A 12,242-nucleotide genomic window follows, 5' to 3' on the forward strand; every position below is an offset into this window, starting at 1 on the left:
TCATGCAAATAGTCAACAGAGAAGCCAACACACACCACTCCCCTAACACACCAGCGTTTCCTCATCCTCTGCAGGACACAGCCAAGCCGCGTAGCACGGCAGATCAGGTCCTGCATAATCTGGCTCCTTTATTCCTCTCTAGGGATTTCTCTCCATTCTCAAACTCTGCCCTCCAGCCAACACTAAACTGCTTGAGTTGCTGTGCACACCATGCTAGTCCATGCCTCCTCTATCCTCTCCTTGCATTGTCTCCTGCTGTGGAAAAGCCCTTCACCGATACAGCTTTCTTCTGTCCTTCCTAAACACACCAGTTTTTCCAGCTATTCCCCACGGCTCTAGCTGTTGTGACCTGGCAGCCCTCAGCCAACCCCTTAACCACCAAGGCAGGGTCTGTGCCCTCCTCTGACCTATTTGCCATGTTCCTCTCGCTACATGTTGTACTGTTATTCTTTATTCTTTTGCATTATAACCGAAGAGGGACTTAATCCTGCTAATACTTATTTAACCCAGCGAGGCTTCCAGCATGTAATTTGTGTTTGTGATAGTTTGTTACAGCCACAGTAGAAAACTAATACAGGTATAGCTACACAATGTAATACTACATAGCCATTTAAGATAATACTTAAGAATATCTAATGATGTGAAAAATATTCATGGTATATTAAGGTTAGAAAAGCAGATAAGGAAACACCATATATAATAAAATCAAACAAAAATATTCATAGTCTACGGCCATGCTACCCTGAACAAGTCTGATTGCATCTGATCTCAGAAGCTAAGCAGAGTCAGGCCTGATTAGTACTTGGATGGGAAATCACCTGGGAAGACCAGGTGCTGTAAGCATAAAAAATAAAAAAATAAGGGATTGTAAGCTGACAAGGTCCTTGCAGTCTGTGAGGTCAACCAAGGGTTACTTCACCTAAAAAATAAAAAAATAAAAATTTAAGAAGTCATATTTGTGTAGATGAAATCTGAAAGATGTACTATAAAATGTTATTCATGGTTCTCTATGGATACAGGGATTTTTTTTTTATTTCCCTATATTTCTCAAATTTCTTTTATAATCAGAAAATAAAATCAAATGTTAAATGTGATTGACTTTAAAACTGGAGATAATTTACTCTGCCAGTAGCATTTTCTCTCCATTCAAAAGTTTTCTTTTTCAGAAAGATGAGCTATAATATAGTAAGCTCCTGTAGGTTAGCTTGAACTCAATCCTTACTTTGCCAAACATCTGCATTCCAAAAACACTTTAAAAGATAAATAATGTCTACCTTCCTTATTTCTGGATTTTTTTCTATGAACTAAAAGTTTATAACCCAGGCCGTATGAAATTAGAAAATATTTTTGTCACACAAAGGTTAATCTTTGAATGATATTTGTATTAATGGTGTCGGGATTAATTACAATAGCAGGATAACACCTGTTTAGTACCTAAGACTAAAATCTCATGTGAATGAACTTATCTTTATAGGTTCAGCTGGATGATCCCTTTTATCTTTTTATACTGGATTCATTACCAGCACCTATCATTGTTACAAAGTCACTGCCTTCACTTCATGCTTTATGTATTTTTCATTAGTGGTGGGTTTTACTGGCGCTCTTTATGTAGAGAACATAATTTAAAGGAAATTAAACCTCTATGCAGGATAAGACTGTCAGTGTTTGGTCAAATGCTTTCTTTGACGTCAAGTAAATTTTTAATAACTATTATTTATCTACACAAATAAAACGGCTAAACTTTAGTCCAAAGGCCTAATTCCAAGTCACAATGCCGAATGTAATTATTTAGTACCTGGGAGGCAGCAGACGGCAGGGACCCGTGCGGGTTCAGCATCAGGTGTGCCTGGGTTCAAAGGATGCCTCAGCTCTTTCTCTGTGCTCCTGGCAAGTTACTCCACCTCTTGAGCTGCCTTCGTAAAATGGACAGTAACTATTGGGGTCTCCTGGGGTTATGGTGAACAAAATGCCTTTCCTCATGTAAGTAATCAGTAAATAGTGGTTATCCATATAAATGAATAACCTTTTTACTGAATGTTATTACTTGAACTACACAATTTAAGAAAATTCAGTAACTGTGTTCTCTGTGGTTATTTCAAGGCATGTTTTCTTAAGTGTGATAAACTAATACACATGTGATAAGAAACTGCTGTTGTACAGAAAGGTAACTGGCAGAAGTGACAGAAACTTGTATTTGATCCGTTTATAATTTTCTATCTCATTTGAATGAAAATATGAACCTGCAGCCAGTTTCTCCAAAGTGCTTTATAAAGAGGATGCAGTCTCTTTATTTTCCTGTGACAGTGTATAAAAGGACCAAGGAATTTTCAGGTTCAAGTCATGAAAAGGAAAACAAAATAGTACTTCATTTTGGCATCTGAGCCCTTCTAGGGAAAGGATGAGAGTCCCAGGACCCTCATTCGTTTAAGTAATGTACAAAAAGCAGAAGATATTGGTGAACTTGGTCTCTGGTGGATGGGCATAGAAGTTATAACCGAAGATGAAAATTAAAATAAGAGCACTTTGTTGGAACTTACCTTCTCCACTTCATTTGCTCCATTATCACTATTTAGGATATTTCATGTACAAGCCAAACTCAAACCTGAGTGTTACTTTGTTAAACAGCAACCATGTGAAAGCCCCAAATAGTATTACAACAAAACCCAAGCATAAAACAGATATATGTTTCTCCCAACTTAAATCCAGAGTGACTAAAAGAGTCAGATTACTCATGTTAAAATGAGGAATAAAAGATGATAAATTCTTAAATCACATTTAAATAATTAAAGATCCCTGGGTATAATTTGCTTTACTACTTGGGATAAATTATTAGACTGAATGTTAAGATTCTGGGACACCTTAGGATATTCTTATTTGTTAATTTTAGGATATACAAGTTTGCTAATTTTGTGCTAAATATAGGTATGAAATATTTCCTGTTTTAAAAGCAAATTGCTAAAAATATTGTATCATTCAGAAAGTTTATAAGGTTTCACAATCATTGTTTTAACACAGAAATCTGTTTATTAAACCCAACGAAACAAAATTATACCAGCCCTCAATTTTTGAATTTTCATTTAAATAAGCAAACTCTAAATCCACATCTTAAAAGATGTTTGTGCATCTATGTATTTCCAAAATACTCATATTTCAATAAGATTTTCACATTATATTCACCAACAGTATCACAAAAGTTTTTTTTGTTTGTTTTTGTTTTTTTGTTTAGGTAAATGTAAGGAACAGTAATTCTAGAAACACTAGAAGAAAAAAGCATAGCAATGTCCACAGTTACAAGAAAAAGTGCACATTACTTGGTCACAATCACAGTCATTACTTGTAAAACTATATATAACAAGTAGATAAGAAATATCACTTATGCCTTAAACTCATTATCGAAACTGAATGACATAAATTTTACATGAAATAAGGCAAATTCAGGAATGCACAAAGAATCTGTAATTCAACCAAAGCTAAACAACAGAAAAAAAAAAGTGTACAAGAAGCGTAAACTGATGTACTTCTCCCTAAATATTTTAAAAATAGGCTTGCTTCAGTGCACAAAGAAAACACCATTCATGTGTATACAACACTATAAAATAAGAAAGAAGGGCCAAGTATGGGGACTAGGAGGGGAGAGTTCATTGTAAGTTGCAGCTGCATCCACTGAGAGTTCTTTACATCATTTTTACCTAGAACTGTAAATCATACAAATCATATCAGGAGAGGTAATGGTCTTTTGGAAACTATTTCTGAAACAGAAGAAATGAAAAGAAAGCTACACACGAGAGTGCAAAATTTCAGATTGTCACTTGCAACCTCTTAACATTCAGTCATCTACATCCAATTGCTGCTGTAGGAACGGCTATAACACAGCAGCAGCAATCTGGGGTGAGCTGTAAGAAACCAAGGTGTGATTTTTTCCCCCAATGATATGTCTTTTTTAATGTTAAAAAATCCTGTGATGAAAACCTCTATGGTAAAGCTGCAGTGTTGCGTGGGATGCTTGAGACCAGCATGAGTGCAGAAATGCAGGCTTCTCTTGAAGTAGTTCCTGATATGATGATTTAAAGAACGTAGGCAAGGGTTATTTTTCCAGCATCAAGTGTTATTTTTGTAGAAAGAATTTGGAAAGAGAAGGCAAAGGGATGTGGAAAAGGTACTTACAGTAGTTTCTCAAAACAGTTTTCTTTTAGGACCTATGAAAAAAGTTACCAAAGTAAAAATGACCATTTTGAATGAAAAACAATTTTTCTTCTTATAAAAATTACATATATATTTTTTTAAAATACAAGATCCTTTTCATTGTTATATCTTGTAGCAACAAGAAATTTTGGCTTTTTATTTATGTATTTTTTTTGCCAGATACTGCAGCTTTCAGTCCAATAAGTCAGCAGCAAATTCCACTAATATTTCAGGTGGATCTTGAACTATTTTTTATACCACAAGTGTCTTCGGTTTTATCCTTGAATCAGGAATATACAGCCTTTTTGCCCCAGATAGTTATGCTGACACACTAAAAACAAAAAGCAGTAGGCTGGACAAAAAGTATCTCAAGTACTTCAGAGGTCAGAGTTCCTTTGAAGCACCTTAACACATCACTTTATGGATCAAGGACAATGTGGCATAATGGAAGGATTTCTCTTAAGACTGTGCAGTAAGACCAGAAGCATCTCTGCTGGGAAATCAAAATGTCATTAGTGGAAACTGCAAATTTAGACCTCAGTGAATAGGATCGCCATTTGAGTCAGTTCTGTTGTAAAATAAGATTTTCCAGTTCATCTGCAGAACGCAATAAAAATGCAGCTGATTCTCGATATCCTGCCACGAGCTGTCTCACGGCATTGATTTCAGTTGGACTCAGCTGGGGTCTGGAGCTTGAACTGCTGGAGGATCCTGAGCTAGTCGCCAACTGCCTCTTCATGCTGAGATCAGTGGGTCCTACAAAAAATAATCACAAAATTAGACAAACAATTTCTGTTCCAGTACTTTGAACAATGAGCATAAATCACTGTTTACTTAATTCAGGTATTCTTTCATGAGAAGCTGTTGATACTTTTAATCAAATATCTCTCAGAAAGACTAATTAACAACATTGATGCAAAATGAGCAGCTGGGTATTCTCTTAAACTCCTTCCTTGTCCAGCTTCTGGCAATCATCTCTCATTGTGGAAAGATAGTAAAGACCTTCTCTTAACAAGGGCTTTTTTGGAAAATTTAATTTTAAGTCTACCTTCCACATGCAAAAGTTTCCCTGTAGTGTAAAATGATGGGAATTACAGATGTTTATTTGCTATATTTGTTAACAAATAACTTAGATCCTACCAATATAGAAGTTGAAACATCCTAGATTGTTACGCTACTGGCACGGGATTACAAACTCATTTTAAAACAGAGGAAATAGCTGGGTGAGTTAAATAACATGTTAAGAGTTCAACTTTTAAGTGTTACAATAAGGATGTATATTGGGTACCTTTTCATTCCAAGTCAATGCTTTTTTTCCTCTCAGGTTGATGAGTATTTAAAAATGTAGACATGTTAGAATGAAGTTTGCTTTAGAAGTGAGCAATAAGTAAATGACTAGTTCAAACAATACCACAAAGAAACTAGGCTTGGAATACTGCTTTAAGTATTGGATTATTAACATCCTTTATTTGTGTAGAATGTGTATCAAAACTTTTCTTACATATATTTAAACCAAATCAAATAGCCCTGCTTTTTGATAACATTTTGTAAATTTTTACTTAAAAATTTATATCATTTTTTATGTACGTATATATCACATCTTTATCCAATCTGTCGAAGGACACTTCAGTTGTTTCCACGTCTTGGTTATTGTGAATAATACTGCAGTGAACTTGAGTACATATATCTTTACCAATAAGGGTTTTCAAATTTTGGGAGTAGATACCCAGAAGTGGGATTGTTGGGTCATATGGTAGCTCCAGTCTTAATTTTTGAGGAACCTCGGTCCTGTTTTCCATAGTGGCTGTACCAATTTACATACCCACCAGCAGTGTATGAAGGGTCCTTTTCCCCCATAACCTCTCCAACACTTGTTACTTGTCTTGTTGATGATAGTCATTCTGATGGATGTGAAGCTGTATTTCACTGTGGCTTTGATTTGCATTTCCCTTATAGCCAGTGAAGTTGAACATCTTTTCTTAAATCTATTGACTATCTGTATTTCTTCTTGGGAAAAGTGTTCAGGTCCTCTGCCCATTTTTAAATTGGATTTTTTTAAATTGAGTTACATGTGTTCTTTGTGTATTTTGGATACTGACCCCTCACTGGAGGGATCGTTTACAAATATCTTCCATAAACTTTTTGTTGATGGCTTCTTTTGCTGTGCAGAAGCTTTTTAGTTTGATGTAGTTCTAGTCATTTATTTTTGCTTTTACTTCCCTTGCAATTGGGGTTAAAGTCACAAAATCCTCTTTGAGACCAAGGTCAATAAGTTTAGTACCTATGTTTTCTTCTATATATTTTATTGTTCTTATATTCAATGAGGTCTCATATTCAAGTCTTTAATCCATTTTGAGTTAATTTTTGTGTATGGTGTTAGCAGCCTAGTTACATTTTTTGCATGTGGCTTTTCAATTTTCCCAACACCATGTACTGAAGAGATGTTCTCCATTGTATATTTTTGTCTCCTTTGTGAAAAATTAGCTGCCCATATATGTGTGGGTTTATTTCTGGACTTTCAATTTTATTCTATTGATCTGTAAATGATGAAATACTGCCATTTTCGACAACATAGATAGATCTTGAATGTGTCATCCTAAGTGAAATAAGTCAGATGAAAAAGGATAAGGGCCATGTGGTTTCACTTTTGTGTCAATATAAAACAGAAAGTGACAAATGAACAAACTCAGACAACATGATGGTGATTTCTAGAGAGGAGAGAGGTGGGGGGAAGGTAGAGGTCAAATATATGGTGACAGAAGGAGACTACACTCTGGGTGGTGAGCAAACAATCAATGCAGATGCTATATTATAGAATTTTATACCTGAAACTTATATTACGTATTAACCAGTGTTGCCCAAATAAATTTAATTAAACATAAATCTAAAGTTATTTAAAAATCTTTAATTTAGACATTTGTGTTAAAATGCTTTGCATCAATTATTGTTGGATTAAGATTTATTATATAGCTAAGTGTTCATTGCTATAGTTCTTCCCATTCATTAAGCAATTGCTATAACTATTAATTTACAGTGAGTAATATATGTAAAATCCTTGAATGCAATATTACTAAGCACATAACTAAAGGCAGGCTCCAAAAGCGATGCTATAACTTGAAAGTATTTTAACAGATTTTTTCTAAACATATAACTCTTCAGATAATGGTGTTCATTTCATGAACTAAACAAAGGATGCTATTTTATCCTTCTAGTTCTCCTTAAGGCATATGGACACAGGTCAAGGCCTTCCCCCCTCCCCCCTCCCCTAAAGGGAAAAGACTCCTATCAGCTAGGAGGCAGCTGTCCCATGAGAGAGAAATAGCTTCACTTGTAATTTAATTAGGTCAGAGACAAGACTAGCACACGAGAACTCTGACATCTAAGAGAAACTTATATTCGCTTCTGCCATGGCCTTTCAAAGCTTTGATTTTCTAGCAGGAGTTAGCTTCCATTTGTTCATGGTATAAAATCATGTTACTGACATAACAAGCTGGAAAGAAGAGAGGGAGGTCACACTGGCAAACAAAATACTGAACAAGTATTTAAGCAGATAATTAAGAGCAGCTAGTTTATTTGGAAGGTTCTAAATAAATTTAGGGAAAAAATCATGAAGGATTTTCCTCTCAGCGATGTAGATTTCCAGTGTCTTGTTGGCTAATTATCATTATTTTAGTAGAAGGCATAATATTTTGTGATGGTTTTGCTGCCAGGCCAAGTTGCTTATTGTCATTGTTAACTGGAATTAAGGAAGAGTGGGACTGGGGCTCTAGTTCTTTTTGAGGTGAGAGAGACTGTGATTTTATTCGAATATAGTCGCTTCTTGGTATCCGCGAGGGATTGGTTCCAGCACCCTCCAAGGATACCAAAATCTGTGTACGTTCAAGTCCCTTATATAAAATGGTGTAGTATTTGCATATACCCTCTGCACATCCTTCTGTATACTTCATATCATCTCTAGATTACCTAATACTATGTAAATTATATGCGAATAGTTGTTATATACTCTACTGTTTAGGGAATGATAAGAAACAAAGTCTGTTTCTTATGGTTTGGGGCAAGCCTGTGAATCTGTCTGGAACTACATAGTACGTGTCAGCAACAGTGTAATTTTTTTTTGTTTTCAAACATTTTCAGTCCAGGTTGGTGGGATCTATTCATGCAGAACCATGGATATGAAGGGCAGACTGTATTGCAGTTGATGGATTACTCTCCACCTTTGGCTCGAGGATATAAGCCCCAAACTAAGACATGGTTTCCACTGTATTAAATAAACTAGCTGCTCTTAATTATCTTAACTCTAGAGATAGTTCAGTAATTTAGAAGTCATTCTCTTCATATTCTGGAAGAAGGCTGACTTTATTATCTTGCTTTCTTTTGGATCTACATGATTAGGATTTAGTATATAAATTAAAACTACAAAGAATTATTTTTGATTTGTGTTTATTATCCAAATCTTCAAAGTTATAAGGTTGGTCAGGGAAGCTAAAAATCATACAAAACATTTTCACAAATGGATAAATTAAAGTGCCTCGCAGCACCTTGACACTCACTAGGGACTCACACTGTCCCCATCAGAGCCTCTCGGCAGTTCAGTGGTGACAGTACAGAAGGATAACTAGTCCCGTTTTAAAGTTAGGGAGACAGTTCCAGCAGATTCACAGGGTTGCCCCAAACCACAAAGAGTTCCCGATCTTTCCTCCTGCACTACTGTATTCCAGCTCAGAGGAGACTTGAGTAGTTGGATAGAGTAGGACGAATGCTCTCACAGGAAGAGCAGGCAAAAGTGTGGAGCATGGGGACGCTGAGGGGTGCTGGCTAGAGCCAAGTGGGAACTGGGCTGTTCATTTGTTTAAGCCAGAATTTAAAAATGTCAGGGAGACTATAAAAGGCCCAAGGGCCCGAAGACTTCTGGATTTAACATAAAATCATACTGAGGTGGTGTCTATTGGCTTCTTCATGGCTATAGCCTCAATTTTATCCTGGTTAATTGTAGACCCTCCCTCCCCACACCAATAACTTCTAATTGTGTAGCAGTGATTTCCTCTGACTCCTGACCATCAGTCCATGAATGAAGCAGTGATACCAGAAATAATGACTAAATATTTGCAAAGTCCACTCCAATGCCCTTTATGCATTATTCTTCGAAACCAGGTCCTCAGCTTGGGTACACGAGATCTTGAAGAATTTCATCTGGCATTGGGTAATCCTGGCATCAAAAATATTTTGGGAAGTGTTTGATAGAATTCACCAATGAAGTCATCTGGTTCTGGGCTTTTTTAGGGGGGAAATTTCTGATTCATTTTCCTTATTAGTAATTGGTCTATTCAGATTCTCTATTCATAATTCAGTCTTGAATCTAGGTTTTATGTTTCTAGGAATGTATCCATTTCTTCTAGGTTGTCCAATTTGTTGGCATGTAATTGTTCATAGTAGTCTCTTATGATCCTATGTACTTCAGTGTGATCAATTATGATGCGTCCTGTTTTCATTTTTAATTTTTTGAGTATCCTCTTTTTTCTTGGTGAGTCTATTTTAGTTTCATTGATCTCTTTGTCTTCTTAGTCTCTATTTCATTTTTTCTGCTCTGATCTTTATTTCCTTCCTTCTACTAACTTCAGGCTTTGCTCTTTTTCTACTTCTTAGGGGTAAAGTTTTTTTGTTTGTTTCTTGAGGTAGGCATTTATTGCTATGACTTTCCCTCTTAGAACTGCATTGCAGATTACTTACTTCCAATTGAAGATGATGCTAGAAGCTCCTCGAACAGTAAAAGGGATTTTGAAATATGAAAATTTACTTTTCTCTTGCATTAAAGTCCAAAAAACATTGCTGAACCTATAGTGTGACAGTAGCTATATCTTCTAGAAATTTGTGTAGGAATTGAGATTTAACCTCTTGTTTTAATTTTGACAGTATGGGAAGTTTATTAAGTAGCTAGACATTACTTGTGATTAAACAATGTTGGTCATCAGCAAAATAACTTTACCACAGCATAAAACATGTAAAAATACTGTTTTGCCTTGTAATTTTAGATTATATTCATCAAGAAACTAGGTCATTTCTGTAACAAAAGCTAATTTCCAAAGCCATTCAGTGTTTGAATATAAAGTTTGAGAGCAGTTCTTGTTCAGAAAAACTTCAATATTAGTCCTAACCTGAAAAAACTTGCAATAAAACTTTACCACTAATTAAGATATTCAGATTCTATTTGTGACAAAATTTCTCAAAAGTGATAATAAAATGGAGAATAAACTGGACACTACTATTTGAATAATATGTGATATTCAAATATTTTCTGTAGTCTACCTGATGAATAGTTCAAGGAATAACCAAATGCTTTATGTATTCACAAACTTAGTAAATGTCCAAATAAGCCTATTTTTTGCTCAGGAGATTCCACCTCAGGTTGTACTGAATCAGTTTTTTTCTAACTTTGAACATACTCTCAGTTAGTTATTTCATTCATACTATTCATAGATGCTAATTCTTCTGTCACTTCAAACATATCGATTCCTCAAATAAACAGAGCAGTATCAGGAACATCTAAACTTATTACAGGATAAAACCACTTGAAATGTGTTAAATCATTTTTGACTGTTGATATTGTCAACATTTCAATTTCTTCGACTCTCCGAGCATGCCTTTTGCCATAATGCTAATAGTCAAACAGCTTTATTTTCTCTAGACATAATCCTTTAGCTACTGCAATCAAGCATTTTAATAAACTCACCTTAAGTAAGAGAAGTGACTTTCTCTTCTTGACAAATACATGAGCCATTCTGAAACTTAGTTCTGTTGCAGGCTCTTTTTATATTTTGATTAGGTGTTTAATAGAGGTATTTTTTAAAGGTATTATTTTCATACTTTTCTGCCAAGGGATGAAAAAAAATTAACGGTTCTTCAGCATCTCGGCTAAATTAGCTAATGTATTTAAAGCATCCAACACAGCGCCTGGGTTATATAGCAGATACACATTATTAGAGAAGATACGCTAATGAGTTGCATTTATATTCATAAGTGATTGCAATATAATTTGCCTTTTTAATACTGTTCTGGATGATAGGATTACAGTAGCATCATTAAATGAGCTGAGTACTTTCCATTTCTTTTTATTTGCTCTTTTAGAATTTTTTGTATAAAGTGAGGATTATCTAGTCCTTTGAGTTTTGGTAAAACTCATTTGTATTATAAAATCACCTCAAATATTTTTATAATAATTCAATTTATTATTAAAGTTCATTTAAAATAGCTATTCCTTTATTAGTGTGTTGGCCAATGATATTTTTGTGAAACAGCATTGTATCTAAAATTTCAAATATGCTTGCATAAAGGTATAATTTATATATGTTATATATACATTTTAATTTTGTTTCCTTTCTCTTGGTTAATCTTGTCAGATATGTTTTAAAGTACTTTCAAAGATTTGCTGTTGATATTCTTTGTTTTCTGTGTAATTTCTCCATTTTGTGTTTCTGACTTCTTGAATTAAGTAGCTCATTAAATTTTCATTTTTTCAAATGTGTATGCCAAAATACCACTTTAGTTCTCTCCCACAAGTGTGTAGTGTTTTCATCTTCATTAATTATAAATATCTCTGAATACAGTGCTATCAGTATATTAATAATTCTTTGTCATCATTTGCTTAGGTGGTCAATATGTCTGAAAGAATGTGTATTATCAGACAGTTGGGGGCAGGTTCTAAATATAACCAGGTTAAATTTTATTTTTTTAAACTCCAAATGATTTTCTTTTCTGTCCATTAGTTTTTCAGAAAAGTGTGTTAAAAGTCAATGACTATAATTGTGGATGTGTCAATTTCTTCATGTAATTTTGTTAGGTTGTTATTGAGGCATATGGTTTCTAAACAATTGTAACTTTCTGATAAACTATTCCCTTCACTATTGGGTAGTAAGCCTTTCATGCTCCAAAGCTTTTTTTAAAGACAATTTTTGACATATATATGTCACAATAGAGCTACATTTTACTTATGCATCTACCTCAGAATCTGTTTTTTAATAAGTAAAAGACATGAGGTTTTAATATATGGGCTGGGATTACTCCAC

The 12,242-nt window shown here is 34.6% G+C and overlaps 1 protein-coding gene and 1 pseudogene across 10 annotated transcripts in view; one reads left to right on the forward strand and one right to left on the reverse strand.

Annotated features, from left to right (window-relative positions):
• Positions 1-724: 724 nt before the first annotated feature.
• LOC118610318 lies at positions 725-843 on the forward strand (annotated as a pseudogene).
• Positions 844-2,709: 1,866 nt separating this feature from the next.
• Positions 2,710-12,242, reverse strand: part of NOL4 (nucleolar protein 4) — a 277,921-nt gene continuing 268,388 nt past the window's right edge. For 5 of the 10 annotated variants that reach the window (XM_016153923.2, XM_016153925.2, XM_036229931.1 and 2 more), the window contains one exon: positions 3,002-4,938. In XM_016153923.2, coding sequence (XP_016009409.1) covers positions 4,745-4,938 — 194 coding nt within the window. In that variant the 3' untranslated portion in view covers positions 3,002-4,744. Of the gene's footprint in view, positions 4,939-12,242 lie in introns of all 10 variants that reach the window. The other 5 variants (XM_016153924.2, XM_036229932.1, XM_016153926.2 and 2 more) reach the window with 3 other exon arrangements.

This window comes from Rousettus aegyptiacus, unplaced genomic scaffold (genome assembly GCF_014176215.1).
Source record: "Rousettus aegyptiacus isolate mRouAeg1 unplaced genomic scaffold, mRouAeg1.p scaffold_m13_p_12, whole genome shotgun sequence".
NCBI classification, from domain to species: Eukaryota; Metazoa; Chordata; class Mammalia; order Chiroptera; family Pteropodidae; genus Rousettus; species Rousettus aegyptiacus.